This window comes from Apteryx rowi, unplaced genomic scaffold (assembly GCF_003343035.1).
Source record: "Apteryx rowi isolate R43461 unplaced genomic scaffold, aptRow1 scaffold_0, whole genome shotgun sequence".
Classification (NCBI taxonomy): domain Eukaryota; kingdom Metazoa; phylum Chordata; class Aves; order Apterygiformes; family Apterygidae; genus Apteryx; species Apteryx rowi.
The window spans coordinates 8,065,267-8,084,959 of NW_020447195.1; the positions used below are offsets into that span (position 1 = coordinate 8,065,267).

General features: G+C 43.2%; 1 protein-coding gene across 1 annotated transcript in view; it reads left to right on the top strand.

Moving 5' to 3' along the window:
* Positions 1-19,693, top strand: part of CDH4 (cadherin 4) — a 467,250-nt gene that overhangs the window by 300,293 nt on the left and 147,264 nt on the right. Inside the window, exon 4 of the mRNA XM_026088351.1 lies at positions 3,483-3,659. Coding sequence (XP_025944136.1) covers positions 3,483-3,659 — 177 coding nt within the window. The remainder of the gene's footprint in view (positions 1-3,482; positions 3,660-19,693) is intronic.

Below are 19,693 nucleotides of genomic sequence, written 5' to 3' on the forward strand. Positions count from 1 at the left end.
GTAAACTGGCAGGGTCACCTGCTTGGTGTGGAGAGCCATGGCTGGATGCACAGCGCGGAGGTGCTCGGCCAGGTCCCCCCTCCAGACGAAGCCTCCTCCRTCCCGCGGGAGGTGGCGGTGGCAGCAACGGCGTGCTCAAGCAGGGTCTAGCGTGACCAGAGCATTGCTTTGGGGCTGCTGTCACTGAACCGAATGCAGGTGGAGCAGATCTCAGCACGGAAATGGCTTTTTGGAGGACAGAGGTGAGGGGAGCAGGTCTGTGTTTGCAGCAACCCAATGACTAAGACAGTAGCCGGAGACTGGGGAATTCATGGACTTGCCTTGGTTTTGCTGCAAACTCAACATCAGCTTTCCGTACGTAAGAGGGTGATAGCAGCTCTCGCAAGTGGCGGGAGGGAAACTGCCTTGCAGCGGCAGAGCCCCGGAGGTGCCCGCTTGCCTGTGATGAGGACAGTGGCAGGCTCTGCTCTGCTCTGCTCTGCTCTGCTCTGCTCTGCTCTGCTCTGATGACCCGGCGGAAGGCAGAGCAATACTTCATTTTTTGAAATTCTCTGCCTGAGAGTCTAGAAAGCATATGGCCAGTACGGCCAGGAGAGAAGGAGCAGTTGTTATCTCAGTGAAAACTGTTATCAGCAAAAATAGACTTGGAAGCTGTATGTTGTAATTAATTTGATTTAGTGTCACGTTCTGCTTTTGAGCTGAACTCCTCCTTGCAAACTCAGAAGTATGGGAGAGTTTCCTGGGGCTCGTGGTTAGCTGTTGCTGTTATTCCAGAGATGTTCTTGGATGTTCCAATCAGAAACATGAATAGTTCTGGCATTTGTGCTCACCAGACTTTGTTACTGCATTTGTCTCACAGCTTTTAAACAGCAGAAAACATGTACAACGTATTTAAACAACACCAGAGAAATTAAGGTCATGAGAATGCATCGTCAACAAATGAAGATAAAAAAGAGCTGTTGTTTAAAAAAAAAAAAGTTGTTGCAAGGCGCTTTTGAAATTCTACATCCCAAATTCAGAGTCATGTTGATGATTTATTCTAATGTAGGAAAACATCATCAAGAGTGACAAGCAAGCTAGTCACTGTCTAGTCACCTGCCAGCAAATATTTCATAACGACTAAAAAGGCTGCTACTGCCTTGCTGAGCTGACACTAATTATTTCAGTATACACGGAGCTTTGGGATTCGTGTTAATTCTCAAGTCTGTCTTTAGTTCAGACTCATTCCGCTGTGTAAACTCAGCAGAGCACAAATTATTTGACCATCCTTTCATAATCTATCCCCACGCTCATTGCCAATTATATAAACTGATCCAAATACCTGCTCTCAAAGGAACCCCATTTGGGAACCACAAGCCAATTAAAAAAAAGGGGGAGATATCCACTTTTCTGTAGCTGGTGTCTGGTAGTCCTGTTTCATGTTGACATTCGTTTCTGGGTATCTTCTTTAGATAACATTGTTTCCATCGGTGTTTAGAAAAGATTCGTTTCTGGTGATAAAGCAGTCTTTAGAGGAAAACTCTACTGGATGCAGCACATTGCATCCCGTAGGAAGGATGACTTTAACGATTCCTACCCATATCCTGAAAATCCTGAGAGAGTCCCCCRCAGCCATAGCATGATGCTGTCTCTTTGTTCATTGCGCACTTAAGTGAATATTTTTAGAATAACATCTAAATATTGAACAGTAGTGCAGTGATCTTGCAGCAGCTCAGGGACTGTGCTTGTTAAAGGTGTATAAAACAGCAGTCAAGCAAACACAAAACACCAGTCACCTCGGTGGCATGAATTAGCATGAGAGAGGATTTGAAAAACATGGCTCTATATGTGCCTGGGAAAGACCACACTCCTCTGTTCGGTGAAAATTCAGCTCTGTTCAAAGTGGCTCATTTTTAAGGTTCGCAGTAAAAATAGCTGCATTTTCTACAAATGCTTCTAACTACTGCAGTGGGTGGATATTTGTGCGCCGCAGGTAACGCAGATCAGAGCCACGATCAAGCTGTGAGAATGGCCTCCTTGCTGTGATGTCTAGCTTGCGTCGGGCAGAAGGTCCGTGCGGCTCTGGAGCCGTCGCGCGGCTGCGCGTGCTCTTTAGCTTGTGGTTCACTGCCTGCTTCAGTGCACTTGCAGATCAAGGATTGAAATGTATTAATGGATGGATTTATATTGAACTATAAGCTTCTAAGGAAATGTTCTCCCTCAAGTCAGTGCTTACAGGTGACTGCAAGTGTTGGCAGGGTGTTTAAGTTTTTACATTTGGAGAAGGTATAAAAGTTAGCGTGGTTTAGGATTGCAGCCACCTCAAAAAGAGGCTTTGCTATTTTTGCCTAGTGCAATTTGGTGTTTTGCGTTTTGGGTGGATCTTAACCTCAAATCAAGAGAAGGTGGCTTCCAATCTTGCCGACTTACGAAAGTTTAAACAGTTTCTAGTGGAACTGCAAGTCACCATATGGTGAATTTGAGCTGCTTTCACCAAGTTTGTCTTTGCTAGTTATCTTTTTTTTTTTGGAGGGGGGGGACTTTTGAAAAGTCATGCCTGGAACCCTAGAAGGCTGCAGAGTATTTACCTGCTTGGACTTGATAACCTCTTAAGAGCCTCTCCAAATCTACATTTCCTTGATTCATCATTCTGTAAGGCAGAAGTTTTCTGATGGTGAAGCAGCATCTTTAAATCCAAAAAAAAGTTCCATCATTTCCATTTTTTTTGCAGCAGCATTTTAATGTGACCAACATCAATGTTTGCCATGGGCAAAATCAGTAATTAAAAAAAAAATTTTAAAGAATGACTCGAAAGCACCCAATAATGAAAAATAAAATTATTTACTGACTGAGATAGATACATTACACTCCCAGGCTACATGTCTGGGGAGATATATATGGGATTGGTATTCAAAACCCAGCTCTTTAAAAAGGTCATTCTTCATGAAGCATTAAAAAGTTGAACTAATTCACCTTTGCAGCAGTGGAGCTGCCTCTGGTCCCGGTTTGTTGGCTTTGGCAGGATCYGTCTGCAGAAGCGCAGACTGGAGGTTTTCTGTAACCCTGTCAGTGCCAACGAGCAGGGTAACTTCATACCCAGCTTCACAGTGTGAACTTCCTTCACACTGAACCCACAACACAGACTGTAAAGGAACTTTCTTCTTTTTTTGTATTCTGGTAGGCTGCATTTATTAGAAATTTGCAGAAACTTCTTTACCCCAATGTGCCGCTAAAGCTCCCTGCAGCTGGTGTAATGAAGACGATATATTCTGGGAGGCATCTTGATTTGAGAGTGACAGCTCCATATATTTGTGAAAATGAAGTGGTAGCAGGGTTGCCAATAAAACATATTGTGCTTTTGTGATGCAGAAATACATCATGCTAATAACAATAATTTTCACAGCTACATGTGACCATTTGCACGCAGGGAAGCGCTGCTGTTGGAGAAGTCCTAAGAAGTGATGGAGAAACTGACTGGTTTTGCTTTCGTGTTTCCCGAACAGCAGAAAGGAAGGAAGAGYGTGCCTGGGGAGGTCGCCCAGCAGCAAAGCGACACCCTACTGCCGTGGCGCCAGCACCAGAACGCCAACGGCCTGCGCCGGCAGAAGAGGGACTGGGTCATCCCCCCGATCAACGTGCCGGAAAACTCAAGAGGACCCTTTCCACAGCAGCTGGTTCGCGTAAGTTAAAAAATAACACTAATAATAATAATGGTAATCCTGCAAGAGGTCTCGTGAAGCAATAGGTGCGGGCCGGGCTCATAGCATGGGAAATGCGGCTTGAAACGCAGGCTCTGCGCTCTTCCTCCCTCGCGCGAGAAAAGTTGCCTTTTGCCTGCTGCCGAAGCTCTTCTCTTCTGAAGCGAATTGTCCAAGTCCTGCCTCCCCCAGCCGGAGAGCAGCCTAATCGCCTCCTTCCAGCCGGTCCCTCCGGAGGCGCTGGCGTCGCTGCCAAGGTGGCAGCGTGCCCACGCTCTCCTCCCGCCGGCGCCTGCAGGTGCGAAGCTGGGCCGGGTGACGCCCAGCGCCGAGGGGGTGGCGCGGCGGAGCGCAGCTGCGCGGCGGCGGCGGCAGCAGCCCGGGGAGGCTGGCCGCCTGCCCTCGCTGCAGGTGCAGCCGGCGTCTGGGGCGTCTTGCTGGTGCCTTTCTTTGCGGGGACGGTCGCTGAGATCGAGCGTGCCCGCCTGGTTTTGTTGTGATGGTTGCTGGATGAGAGAGAAAGGAAAAGAAGAGAAAAAAGGACATTCACAGACATACTGACGTACCGACCTTGGTCAATATATTATTGCTGCTGCTGAGTGTTAGCAAAATACAAATACGTGTTTCTCTTCCTTTTATGGGTACTGATTTCAGTTTTCGGAGCGGTAGAAAGATTAGCTGTGAAAAAAGAACTCCCTGGCAGACTTTTTAAACTCTTCCTTTGGAAGAAAATGGTGACAATTATAAAATTGAAGAACTTATTTTGAGAAACTGTGGTGTGTAACTGGCATCCCTCCTCAGGAAGATCACCTAGYCATCTTGAAACAATGACTGGATTAAAACAAATTGCCATCATTACCTGTTTCACACTGATTAGCTGGTATTCTTTTGCACAACCAATACCTAGGAGGAAAAAAGAGCCTAGGTGAATCCTGCAGAATTTGAGGTGAACTTTGCGATGACTCATGTAATGACTGAAGGTGCATGTTCCCAGTTCATCAAGTACTGGGTGCACTTGAATTGTCGGTGTAATTTCTTTGTGCAGATTAGAGAAATACAGCAAGGAATGAAATAGTACCAGGAACTAAACCTCAAATGTTTTTGTGTCTGTTCTAGAATAAAAGGGAGGGAAGCCGAGGAGTTTTTGTGTGTTCAGCAGTGCTGGGTATGGTATAAACCATTAATGTTTTGGCCTTTTAAGCTTAGTTGAAGAAAATGTATTAAGAGGAGAATAACTTGTATCTCAAAAATACTTTCATAAATCAGATTAGTAATTTTGGTTAATTCCTGAGTTTCTGTGAAAAATAAGCATGCTACTTGCAAAATGAGCTTGTACCCTGTCCCGCTCCCTGCTGATTTCTTTTGAGCTTTGACTAGAAGTGAGAGGACAATCTGACAACACCTTACCATGAGAAATTTATTGGTTTATAAGGACTGAACTCTCTGTGGCACTTTTTCTCCCTACAGTCTGGAGATGAAACAGAAAGCCCCAAGCATGCGAAAGCCTTGTATCGATGAAAATAGCAAACGTTAAATTTTCTGTAGGTGCAGAAGAACTGATATATTCATTACTTAAACTACCAGTAGCCTTGGAAAGGTGACCTAGCTGATGGAAACACAGAGCTCCCAGCTTGTCACAGAAATTTATTCCAAGGTGGTTTTAAAATATAGATGCTACAGGAAATACTGAAAATGAAATAAAATATGAGGTAGGGAAGAGAGAAGTGGTTTACAGAGGGCTGCTTTCCTTTTCTCCTGACATACGGAAAGTATCATAATGACCGGGAAGATCATAGCTTTGTACAAATCGTGCAACTTGGTTAAGCATGAGAATCTTTGATGCTTCAGGTTTGGGTTAAGTATTTTCGCTCACCTGCAGCACCTGGCCCATTTGCTGGCCCTTGAATATGGAGCTTGGGTGAGTCCTRGCAGGAGCTGCAGCTTTCCCTGGTAGACTCTGCTCTTTAATTATCCAGGACAGGACAAATTGACGTTTCCGAAGACCAGCGCTATCTGATTATTTCTATCCACATAATCTCCAGATTGCCATGGGCATTCTGCTGTCTCCGAGAGCTAGGTAACAGGTTTGATCTGATTTCTCGTGCTCTTGCTCATCGGGCGCTGAATATTTTCATGTCCATCTGCTTGCAAACTGAAGCAAGAAGCGCTCGTGTGAAGTTGCAGCACAGATCCCATTTGTATGGAAAGAAGTCTGTCACAGTTTTCTCTGCTAGTTTTTATAAAGCGTTCAAAGCTAACATTAGTTCCTGGATGCTGAACTTTCTTTTGGTCCCAAGAGCCCTGCTTGAGCTTACCTTTTATAGGTATAACTAATGAAAACCAGTCCCGCCATTATGATATCTTTGGTTCTGGTTACATCCAAGGAGAGGAAGGGATGGCATGAAAAATCTGAATTTTAAAAAAACAAAACACCCTACCAGAAGTACTTTTTCATAGTACCACTTGCTGTTTGCGTTTTTATAGGTCAGACTAATTTCAAATGCATAGGCAAATCTTTCGGGTTCCCTCCTACCCTTACTTCCTATTGTGAAGGTAAAAATTCCATTTTATGGAAGTTGATTAGTTACTTGTCAGTATTTTTAGCAAGGCTGTGCCTGTATGAAGTTTAAATCATAGCAAAGGTGAATACAGCTTGATGGGAGCCACATACCTCGAAATACATCCCTGTCTGGTTCAGCTGGGATCAACTTTCATTCTCTGCTCATTAAAGCATTTCATTCTGATAAAATACATTAAATGAAAAAGTTAAAAAGAAAAAAAAAGGAAGAAGTCACAACATTATCCCTGCCAAAAAAACCCCGTCTGTTAATTACATTTTCTTTTTTTTTCCAAAGGAACATCCACGTCTGTTCATATGCATCAACCGTACTAACTAGGAAATGTGTTTAATAAAAATAATATGTAAAAAATAATGATAGAAATTTCTGGTTAGTTCAGGCTGCTGAAGAATTTTACTTATAAATATAAATAATGGACCAATTCCTCAGATGGTGTAAATAAACATTACATATAGAAGCTAAAAATAATTTTTCATTGGTATTAAAAATGTTTTGCAATTTTTGGTTTTGTCAGTGAGCTGAAAAATCAGTTATCAAATTTTATTGATATCTGCATATTTATTTTGCAAACATTTATGAATATCTTGGTTTTAATTTCTTTGTGCTTCGCTTCCACCTTTGTATTAAGAACAATATTTTACATGCTGTGAAATATTTCACTGTAGTGAGGATAATTTCATTACTAATTGTCAGGTACTCTCATATTATAGCTATGAGGTCCATAAAAATGCCTATTAAAAATACAAAAACAAAATGAAATCCCCCTCCTTCCCCAAGCAAATGACTCATACAGCCACACTGATCAACTAAGATAATATATTAAATAGTTGCTTCGTTTGCAGAGTACCCTACATTTTACTTTCTGACTCATCCTCTTTAGCTACATGTGTAGCTAATTCTTAATTATCTATTATCTAATTATCTATTAGCTAATCCTGTATTTAATCCTCTTTTGAACTTCAAAAAGTAACCTAAGTTTGGATCCACTTACAATAGCATCTTCTAACAAGACTGTTCCGAGTCAATTTTCAAGACTGAAGTCTTGGCCATTGCACTGGCTGTATAAAAATCTTTCCTTTAAAAGTTAAACGGCCCTGCATGGGATGGCCGTTGGTCATGACAAGGTTGTATAACAAGGCTCTTCCCTCAGGCCCTGCAACCATGCTCATCCGTATGAATGCTCCAAACTTCCAACTTTACCTCCGGGCACCTTCCACAGCTCTTAAGATCTGGCCATCTCTAGCTTTAGCTGCACTGACCATAATTTTAAAATGTGGATTTTACCCATAAGATCTCTTCCGGTAAACAACTCAGTGTTCATTCTCATTACTCGGGCARGAAAATCCACTGGGGATGACCGAGAGCAGGATCTCAGCGCCCTTACAAACTGCCTTGATTGCACGCTAGAGACACAGCGTGCTCTCTAGTATCTGAATGCTGGTAATCTCAGCCACAAGAATACTAGAAGTAATCTAATGTGTATAGCAGGGAATAAGAAGGAAGGATGCGTTTTATGTAAATTTAATCAGAAAGTCTTGAAGTGGTTAGGAAAGTTGGTGGAATATAATAAACCTAAAGACTCTTTTGTTGCTTCTTAGGGGAGCTGCCGTTGATCRGCGGGGCTTGGTGTAGCACAGCGCGCGTTCGGAAGGCACAGGGCTCTCGTGAGCACGCTAGGAGCCGGGAGGTGGGCTCGTGGAGGCGGAGAGCACGTGCTAAGCTGTGCAGTGAAATTGGGTATTTAATATGAAAAAGGTTGATAGCACACTCAGGAGCTCTACAGGCTATTTGTGTGGCACAGCCCATTTTAGCTCCAGAAATACCTGTAGTGAGATGGTTCTCCAAAAGTCTGAAATCGCCGTGTTTGAGGTATACATCAGGTGTCCCGCGCTGAGAACGCCCCACAGCTTGGACAGTCAGCCCTTAACATTGCCGCTTCCTTTGCTCATCACAGAGATTGCAGCATGCACCTTTGCACTGTTTCAAATAGTTTTACCATATGAAATCCCTCATGCGTCCTGGATCAACCATGTTGCTTACGGCTGTGAAATTGGCAGTTCAGCATCCATTAACTCCCAGCTGCAAGACAGATGGCATCTGTCGGTGGGTAAGAGAAGGTTTGTTGAGAAAAGGCCTCGCAAATGCTTCCCAAAGGACGTCAGACCTTACTTTTCCTGAGAGAGATGCGGACAGCCTTGATTACAAATAGGCCTAGATCTTTCTCGTTCTCTGTGTGAACAGGTGGTTCTTTTGCATTACCAGCCACACACACAAAAAAAGAAAGGCTAGTCCCAGCTGTCAGCACATTTCACCTTTGGTACCCCTGTGAGCCTCGCCAGCTGAAATTTGTGAAAGAAAGGGATGTGAAAGAGCAAGCTGAGAGGGTGGCGAGAAGATGAGACCATTTCTGCAGCAGCGCCAGCCAGCCGGGTCGCTCTGCGGAGCTGCAACCTTTCTTTGAAAGCTGTTTCAAGGATGGTAGAGTCCAACAGCCCTCGGCTCTTGGCTGTGATTTCATGACACAAACCAGCCTGAAGTCCAAACAGAAAAAGATTAACGGGAAAAGGTTTTATTAAGCCCGGGCAGATGTTGCCGCAGTCTCAGCTGTGGCATGGAGCTGCACTGCGTGTGTGTTGGTGCCAGAGCAGGACGCACCACGCGTTGAGTGCGTGGAGAAGGAGGAACGATAGGACGCTTTGCCGCTCTCTTGGCATGTCCATTTGAAGTTTCTTATAAACAGACAGTTTAAAGTAGATTCCTAAATACATACCACAGTATTTGTAAAGCTACCGTACTACAGGGCGCTCCGTTGTTTGCATTCTCCCTGGGAATACAACGACTAGGTGTCATTTTTAACCCTCCTATCATTTCACAAAAATTGCAGGCCAAATCCTGATGTAAATTCATGCATCTGCCAGAGCTGGTGGGGCTGCACCAACATACACCACTTGGGAATCTAGGTCAAAAAAAGCAGATGCCCAGTGCTTTGTGGGCTTTGCCTGCAGGCACACACAGCACTATGGATTGAAAAGTGCAGCTACAGCATAAATGCTCCATTTGAAATTCTCTTACAACAGCATTCAAGCCTATACTGTAATTATACATATTGTATTTCCTTGTATTCAGACCCATGGGGAATTTATATTGTCCTTGCTAAAGCCAGAGGGACTGAAGGAAAGCAGTCATTTAATGATTCAGCTGTCTTGGGCTCTATGATTTAATCAATCATATGAAAGAAATTTTTAGATTCTTTGTGTTTAGAGTTCTCTTGTCTGAGCAGAAAATGTTCCCTTTTTGAATTGCTTTAATAGCTGTATTTATGCAGCTGAAAGTTCCTTAAGAAATGAAAGTAAAATCAAATTGCTGAGAATGCCTAGATAATTTATCGGAGAATATTCAATTAGAATATATTAATATTTTAGATTTCCATCATTAATTTAATATTCAGAGATTTAATTTAGTCGTTGAATTGCTGTAGTGCCATGCGTGGGTAGATTGTTAGGCTGAGTGCTTAAAACACCTGCCACAAATGGGTGACTCTCACTTTGATTCCCAAGAGCACAAATGCCTTTCTACTGACATAAGTCTTGCAGCGAAAGCTTAGACACTAAATCTTGCCTGTGCTCTGCATTTTTCCATAATTGCAGAATGGAATAATACAATCTTCTAGCAGAAAAAAGTGCAAGAGCTTTACTTATTTATGTCTTCAAATCCTGATAGAGGGGGAATTTGGTGACTTGTCATTCTGAATTTCGCAACGTATGGCTGAAGAATTTCATTCTGCCTGGCCTTGCTACTGCTCAGGCAGAACCTCCGTAAGTCAGATTGGGGCTTTAAGGAGACTGACACTTTGCAGATCAATATCAAGGACTCCCATTGCCCAGTTCAGCTTAAATTCCTGCCCTTGAAATGTTGCCATTTTCTAAAGTGCTTTGGAAATAGTAATATGAGTGAAAAAAACACTAACTCCTAAAATGCCATGTGGTATGGAAGTGATAAATTTCCATCGAATTCCCAGTTGCATGAAAAAAGGGCCAATTTTTAATTTCCCATAGAACATAAAAACTGAGATTTCCAGAAGCCATTGGCAGCAATGCAAGTCTGCTCCCGTTCAGATCAGTAAGTCCCAGCATGAAATTTCAGAAGTCTCCAAATTCACTGATAATATTTCTGGCTTTCTTCAGGTTCGTGCAGAATCTCAGGATGTTACTTTTTTGTTTGATTGTCTGTAGTATGGGTTAAAGTCAGGTCAGGGTCCAGGAACCGTGATCACAGGATCYGTGTTTGTGCTTGGCACTTTGTGTCTCAAGACTTGTTTCCGTGTACGTGGATGTTTGCCTAATGTTTGTACAAATCCTGGTCAGGTTTGTGCTAATACACATTCCTGGAAAGCAAGAGCAACAGGTGGGTACCAGTTTTGCAAGTGTGAGTAACAGACAAGCTACAAAGAATGAAGGACGGTGAAAGTTTGGGGTACAGTCAGTCTAATAGAGAGGATGCTAGGCTAAGACCTAGGTTAAGACCTTTGGTCCAACCTCATGTAATGCAGTGTTTAAACTGTTTGGCAGTCATTCAGAATTCTCATAATGCCATAGAGTGGAATGTATCGACAGGTATTTGTGACCATACCACCAATCGCTACTTGTTTAAATATAAACCTGTGTGTCAATGTGCAGGGTGGTTTTCCCGGGGAGTCAAAGGTGCTCGTCCACCCCGATGCAGCGGCTAAGCAGCAGCTTCCTTCCTTTGCCCGCTCTCRGTTGATTCCTGCACCACCACTCCATCCAGTCCTTCCCTTTTCCCTTCTGTGCTGAGTTCACCTTGGGAACAGAAGAAGTAGGAAGCGCAGACGGATAAGTACCCCTCGCCTTGGACTGCCATATGAGGCATGCTGCAAAGAGTTCATCAATCACTCCAAAGAGTGTTTAGCTGCAATAGCCCATTGCACATATTGCAACATATCATTACATCCCCATCCTCTACAGAAAGCAAGATAACTGTAATAGTCGCTCAGTATGGCTGTCATTATGTGTAGAGGCAAAGGCAGGAAGGCATAGTCAGAGCTAACGCACGCTGCTCATGAAAGCTATTGAAAATCTGTAAAGATGGAGGGTACACAAAAACAGTGGGTTAATTTGTTAGGTCTTAAGATTTGGTTTTGCTCATGACTTTCCCACCCCAGAARTAATAATAATAATAATGAAAAATTGCTAASACATAAGCAGAGACAAAGAACTTGCAATCTGCCTCTTTGCTGGAATAATTCATTATTTAACACTCATCACCCGCATTAGTAATAGGTTTCTGTGGGGCTTGGCTTCCTGGATGAGTTGAAGTGGAGTCTTGAAGAAATAGTGGAGCTGTGTGGGTGCGAGTTTGGATTTGCAGAATGATGGTGCACATATAACCTTGACAGCTAGGCAGTTGCTGAAATTCACTGTATTAAGCTGGAATAACATAGGAAACAAAAAACCCATCCACCCTTCCCCCCCTACCCYGTACTATTACATATGTTCTTTCTTGTCTGCTCTGCTAAAGAATTAAAATCAGCACCCTGGAATTTCAGATGTCAGCTTTTAAGATTTTAGAGAATTTRCTCTTGGACTAATTTTAAGCTTTCACTGCTGCAGTTAATTGTTTTATTTATAACTGCTGAGATTTTCAGTGATAAAGGTGTCACTGTCTAAATCCCTTCTCAGCTGTCTCTAATGCAGGCTGACTGAGAAGTGTAAGCCGTGGTTAGATGATGGGGCGGCAAAGAGTGGTTGTGTAGCAATTTGCCACAGTTTCATTAAAGACCTTGCTTCTTTCCAATTTTTTCTTTCCCAGAGCTCTTACCATATTTTTAATAATTACCATATTTTAAATAACATTTGGGGGTTTTTTGCTAATTTCCTTAAATTAAAGGACGCTTTTTCCCTATCCGAACAGTTAGACAACTTACAAACAAACAAACAAAACCTTGGATAGTATTAAGGGAAACATTTTGCCCAAGGCAGGTTGGGTATCTGCAGATGGTACTGAACATTTGGCCCTCGTTCAGCAGAGATTTTAAGCACATGCCTAAATTTGAGCCTTTAAGTAGTTCCAATGGCCCTTCTGAGTCTATTTAGTGACTAAAAACCAAGGACATGAGTAGTGCATTACTGGATGAAGACCAAGCAGTCAGCATTATGCCTCTTTGGCCATACCTGTAGTTTTTCTTGCATTTTGTGTTTTACTTCCGTTCCTCTGCATGCAGCGCAAGCGCACTCCCAGATCGACACACGGCCACGTCTTTGCATACGCTGTACAAGTGTGTTCCCTTTTCTCAACAGGGTCYGAGGCAGAGGCGGTCAGCAAGGTGTGGGCGCTGCTCCGCACCTCCGGATGGCCRGAGACAGGGGCTGGGAGAGCAAGGAGTGTCACTACTTAGAGCGGAAGTATTCGCAGACCTTTAAATGCACTAGCGCTGGTAGGCATCACCGGAACAGTTTGGCTTCCCGACTGCTTTTCRCTCATGATCTCCACTTGTTTTAATCAAAACATGAAATGGCCTGAAGATGTGTTTGCATCCGTACTTGGGTTTTACAGCCCCTTCAGGCTGTTTTGCAGTTGACTTATTTGTTCGATTGGTTCGAGGCTCTGTGAGCGGCAACATTTATTTAAGCGAAGAAGCTAATTTTATTTTGGTAAAAAGTGGGTGGTCTCAGGAGGAAGAAATGCCATGCGGGCTCGTCATTTCTGTCTCAGAGAGGAAAGCCACATGCTGCCTTGTGAAATGCCTGGACATGGGGCCAAATCTTTGCCCCAGCGATGTAGCTGGTAACGTGCTCCCCTAGCAGCCTCGTTCTGCTAACGAAGCTCTTGTTGGGTAGCTTCAAGGGAAAGCTTCAATTCACTGGGGTGCCCTGCTTGCTGTGGGACTAGGACRAATCCTGTGCGTAGGGCTGGTCGGCTGTATTTCCAAGTCAGCGTTGGAAGTGGAGCAGCTAAAACACGCCTGGACGCGATCCTGTGCAATGTGCTCTAGGTGATCCTGCTTGAGCAGGGGGGTTGGACTAGATGATCTCCAGAGGTCTCTTCCAACCTCAACCGTTCTGTGATTCTGTGTAAAAGGCAGAATATCCAAACACACTGTGAGCTATTCAGAGTTATTTCTAACGTAAAGTCATTCAGGAGAGTTTATTAGGAGAGTGAGGGAAAGTAATTAAGATGAAGGGTCCACACTAAAAAGAGTTGTTGGTTAATCCATAGTCCTCCTAAGGGACTTCAGTTTGCTGGAAGACAAAAACAAATGTTTGGCCATCTTACATTTTCAATGGTCTGGTTTGCAGTGAAATGATGACACAATTTACTTACCAGTAAATAGCATTCAACTGCCTCTAACACAAAAAAATTAGAGTAGGAGAATCAGACATCATCAGAACATAAATCTTTTATGGAAGATTATAGCAGTTATTTATTATTTGAAAGCAAAGAATGGAGAAGCAAGGTGGCAGTTTTCTTTCGATGACGGGAAATACACGCTCTAATGTCTCCATGAAAAAAAAATACTGCACCAAAGCATTCACATTCAGCTTGATGGCAAAAACACTATTCGTTAGCATCTGTTTTTGCAGGGAAACTCCTGTTAAGAGAGGAATTTAAATATCGGAGGAAGCATTTCCAACAACTGTCTAGGTTTACCGAATATTTTTCAGACAGTGTTATGTTTATGGTGCCGATTTCTGTATGCTAAAGGGAAAGGCAATTCAAAATTTATGAAACAGCTGCTGTGTCTTTTGAGCACCTAAGGGACAGAATGACACAACATACATGTATTTCTGAAGTCATTAAAAGAAAAGGAACTTTCCATTATTCCTTTTGAATCATAACTCACACTATCTGCAAGTTCTAAAACAATTTCTTATAATTTTTTAATTAGACACGAATACAAAATTTAACATTCAGGTATAACATGCTATCAGGAAATCAGCTGTTTCCTCTCTTTTCTCTATCCATGCAGTTGTTAAAATGTCCCCCTCCTTTTTTTTTTTAACCTCTTGTTCCTAATGAGACTTCCTCCATCTCCACACGACTCTTTATGTAAGCAACCTTAGCTCTTGATTAATCAGTAATTAGGGAAGGAGTCATACTGATTTCAAGTCTCTAGTATCTTACTCTCCAAATGAAATTCAAGACCAAAATCCAAAGGAAAGCCATAATGTCAATATTGTGTCATGCATGTGATGATAAAATCATATCAGAGTCAAACCAGGCACTATCTGTTTATATAGGCACAAATCTCTCCTGCTTGATATGCAGTGTGATATAATCATAATTCTTTTCCGCRGCTGCTTTCCACACACGTTCCCCGTTATTGCCTTGCTTTGTCATGACTGGCATTCAATATTATGGCTTAAAGTTTACTACGCCTCTGTCGTCTTAGCTGACAAGTACTGTTTCACTTCACTTTATGTTTGCTGAGCAGATAGGGCCTAATTCAAAGTGTAATGAGCCCTCATTAACCTCGGTGAGCTTTGGATCAATCCCTTATAGTCTAATATTGTAATAATGCCAGGGTATTGTGGAGTTAAAAGCTACCGTACAGTGGTCTGAGGATAAAGTCACTGCAGGCGTGCAGCTTAATGGGGTATTAATTGGATAGAGGGTATTCATAACTACAGAGCACAGAGTGTGTATATTGTTGAAAGGGCAGAATAAATGCTGAATGGTGTGATCTTAAAGTAAGGAAAACCTTCGTCTCCCTTTGCATCGGTCTGCAGTGTAATTATGCATCAGGCACTCAAGGAGTTAATGCAGATTGGCCCGGGTTAATGGTGCTCTCGCTTACAATTCATCTTCTTCTCTATTGTCGTCCTGTTCTAAAGCTCTTCCTGCGCTGGCTACATCAAAACCGCTTCTCGAGAAGCAAAGCAGTCCCACAAAGGTGGTAGCGTTGGAAGAGATTCATCAAAGGGAGCTGCTAATTGCACACAACAGCTTTTTCATTTCTCTTTTTCTTGTCTGGGATAAGGTACTTTCAACACATCATTTAAGATAATCTGAAATGTCGGGTTGCCCGAGTTCCTGGTGCCAGGAGGGCTGGGGTAAGCGAGCCATTGAGGCCAACTCTATTTCTATGGCCTGCTCTTAATATCTGCTTGAGGCTATGCCCATAGATCTACACCCAGGCATGTCAAAGCAGCCTATATCAAACATTTTATTCTGATTTCTTCTTTATACCCTGCCCAGATTAACAAAAAAAAAAAAAGGCTTAATTCTTGGAGATACTGTTTTTATTAAAAACCACAAATAAGTGATGCTGGAGCCTGGTAGCTAAAAAGGGAGGCAGGTTGCACATACTGGACTGTACATGGAGCTGCTCGCGAGTCCCCGTCTGCTGCATGCTTTCCATAGTCCTTTAATGCTTCCCCTTTGCTCTAGTCGCGCGGAAAGCCTGGCCTGTAGCAGGGCTCATTAGCCGAGGCTCGCTCCTGCGGCGAGCTGCCTCGGTGCCCGGGCAGCGCGAGCTTGCATCCGCCTGCAGGAGACCACGCGGACTTAACCTGCCTGGCTGCAGCCCCATCTCTTACCTGCTTCGCCCAGATTATTCATCTCTGGAATCGGGATAAGAGCACTGCAGCTCCTTGCAGGGCTTTGCGGGGAGAAATACCTTCCGCGTTTCTTTGCGTCAGGAGCGCTGCAGTGACGGAAGCTGCATCTGTACCGCAGGCAGTGTGCGGGAAAGATCGGGCAGAGCCGGGAATTAATCCTGGCTGATTCAGATTCCCTGATGGGCCGATGGGAATGAGACACCTGAGCACCTTAGCAAATCCTGCCTTATGCCTGGATACCTTTAAAGTGGAGATCTGTAGAGCTTAGGATCATTTTCCATTTCTTCTGTTCTTCTGTGTTGGGAGATAGGCCCTTAGGATAAAGAAAGGATCTGGGACTGCTCCTTCTTGACTTTTTATCCTGTTTCAGATTTTTAAAGGTAAAGGTCCTTAAAAGAAAGAGCGTAGCAGCATGGGAACGTGCAGAGGGCAGGAGCTGTGGCGCCGTTCAGCGCCTTCCCAGTCCCTCCTGCTAGCGCAGGAACTGGGATGGCCGGGGCGTTGCTGGTCCCGGCTTTCCGTGGGCCAATTCCGGCCGATTTCACGTTGGCTTTCGCAGCGCCCCGGTGGGGCGGCCAGGCTGCTGCTGCCTGCTGTGGGCTGCCACTGGGCCTCCGTCGGCAGAAGGGTTTTGATATTTTCATGTCGGCTTTACATCAAGGGAGGAGGACTGATTCCCTTTACTTATTTATCCTAGATATTTTCGGCATGTCTTGCTTTTTTAAAGAGCTATTCCTTCCCTTCTGTGAAGCCACAGATTTAGCAAGTCCTGTCTTTCTCCCATGCAACCAAGTGCTTTTCCTTTCATGCTGGTGACAAGTTGCTTTTTCTCCATGTAGCTAAGAGAAAAAGAATAATCACATTTGTAGCCATTACAGATATTTTTTTCTGGAAACCCCCAGTACCTGCTAACTCAAGGAGACATGTCCTGATTCCGTTTTATTTTTAAGCAAACGGCTGTATAATGGTGTTCTCTGTACTGCCCATGCCAGCCAGCCTGTGGCCCTCAGCACCAGTTCATACACGGGATTTCTGGATGGGTCTCACTGGATACATGAACCAGGCTCGAAAACACGTGCTAAGAAAGTCCAGGCAATTGTACTTGATTTTGTGTCATCTTTTTTTGTTCTTCAACTGATTAAGCAGGTAGCTGCTAAAATACTCGTTCCCTTTGCGGTATTGTGCAATGCTGTTTTTTCCCCTCCAGAACAATATTGCAGCCTAAATACCTGCCTTGCCTCTTCCATATCTCCTGCCATTCCCCGTGCTCCCCTTAGGCCTGTCTCCTGTCCCTCCGTCTCATATTCATATCTACTTCTGCCTTCCCATTTTCATTTTTGCTGGTCAGTGTGCCTGGGCTCTCTCCGTCCTGGAATGGGGTAGTATCGATACTGCCCTTCAGAAACTGGGAGATCAGCTTAAGTCTCTGCCATATCTAGTTCTTGCACCTTCAGTCTCCCCTCCTATTACATCTGCAACCTTTCTTCTTGGTCATGAAAGTAAGAAATATTTAAAAAACAAAAACAAATTTAGTGTACTTACAGTGACTCCCAGAATTGCAAATGTAAATACAGTGTATTTACACAGTCTTTTCTCCTTGGACTTAAGTACCAGTTAAATGTCACTACTACGATATTTTTTAAAGTTGCTGTGCTTCCTTACAGGACAGCGTGGGTGGAAGTGTGGCCATTTTACAGCTGAGCGCGTTGCTTTAAGAGTGGAATCAAAGTGTGGGAGATTTCATTAATTTTTTCATTCAGACTTTCTAGCTGTGCTTTTACTTATAATCATATATCTGTTTGATTGAGAAAGATGTTTATCCATTCAATCTGATGATGAATGATCAAGAAGAAAGTATGGACAGGATGCTTTTAGAGCCTTTCAGCCCTTTAGTTGTATCCACTTATACTGATAGCTAGTACTGGAAAAATGGAATGTGAATCAGAGAAAACATGGGAAATAATAGGATGAAAATGCAGAAGCCATTTCTGATGAGTTATATTAAACCCAAAGATCTTCCACTTCATAGAGAAATTATTTAAGTTTCATGCAGCTTTTGAGATTATGACAAGCTGAACAACTTGTTCTGGCTTGGTGCTCAAGCGCCATATGGTACTACTTCAGCAATTTGATGTGATATTATGAAAAAGAGTGCATGAGTAGTGAAATGTTTTGGGTTTTTGTATCATATTGGCCTTCTGCAGTAGACATTAGAAATGAATTCCATTTAGAATAAGGGAAGAAAAAACCCAGACCTGCAGGTTTCAATAGTATAATTGCAGCAAGCAAGGGGAGAATGAATTTGTGGTGATTAGGCAGCCAGTTGCTAACACAATCCCTTGGACAGGTGGAAGCTATCAATAATCTAAAGGCCAGGCTTTCTTTTTAGGTGTTCTCTGATATAATGCTAATATCAGCTTTGAGGAAATTCCTTATATGCTGGTTTTCCGTGTTCAAGACTAGTGGTTTGCAAATAATAATTGCTGTGAAAGTGGAAATTTACTCTGTGTGTGTATATAAAAATAAAATTTTAGGTTAAGCATGTAATCTCAGACAAGTATATGAAAACGTTACAGTCAGCAAAGGATAATAATAAAATCCCAATGTACTTGTTCAAAGAAGGAGCATCACTATTCCTTATGCTACTTTTCTACTAGTGATGGGAAGTTCCTTCCTGACATTATGTCACCAAAAGCATTTCATGGGTTGCAGAAAGTGAAGGTTTTTGCAGAATTCTGGAAGGTGAAGTAATGGGAACAAAAATATCTTTCAGATCACTTTATTGAAGTAAGCTATCTTATATTTACTTACTCTTTCGACATCTGTAGTATGGATGTGCAATACAGTTTATGCACTGATTCCCCATGAGGTTTAGGTAATGCTGTAAATTTTGCTTGCAAGTGCATAATTGATGAGACTTTAATAATATTCTGTATTCTCATAGCACCTTTTCATTCAGAATTTCAGAGAACCTTTAAAACCTGCTAGAGGTGCTATTAGTAGATGGAACCTTATAGTTTCCTATTTACAATTTAGTCTTACTTTTCGGTATATAACAACTCCTTCACAAAGAGATTCCAAAGGAGTGTACAGCAGATTATTATTCCAATTCAACATACTGGTAAAACGAGGTTCAGATGAATTAATGGACTTTTCCCAAGGTCACAGATACTAGTGGCTGACCTGGGAGGAGGTGGGAAGTCTGATGTGATTCAAAGCTAGTGACCTCTTTTAGTGTGTTGAAGATTAATTTATAGTGAATTCTGTACATATAGCAAAGCATGTTTTCCGAACACGTATTATGAACTATGAAGGATTTGATGCTGTCGCTTGTGTAAATCATACATCTGGAGAGTGGCGATAGCGAGAAATGGTGAACGGGGAGTGATGGGGCCGTGTTGGCGCGTGGCCGCAGGCGAGCGCAGGAGGGTCCGACAGGCCGGGAGTGCCGAGGGCCGGGGACTCGTCTGCCCAGGCCGGGGCCCCGAGAAGCTGGCGGGAGCCGCTGGAGGTGGGCGGACGGACGGCACGGGCTGGCTGAAGATGTGTGACTTCTGCTGTCGTTCCTGTAGCTAAAGGTCTTGACCTGCTGAGAGAGATCGAAGCTGAAACTTTGACCTCGCAGCTTGGGGGATATTGGTATTAGGCAATTTTATCTTCTCTCTGTTTTCGAATGTACTTTAAAATGGACCAAAAGCGATTCCCCGGCCTGTTCGGAGCCGTGATCAGGTGCTGGCTAAAGAAGGATGAGCCCGGGGCTATTGCTGTTGCTCTTGAAGTGCTTGTCCTTGAAGCCAACGACAGGTCTCCTGACCCTGGGGGCGTGAAGGAGTGTTTATCACATATTCATCGAGACCTT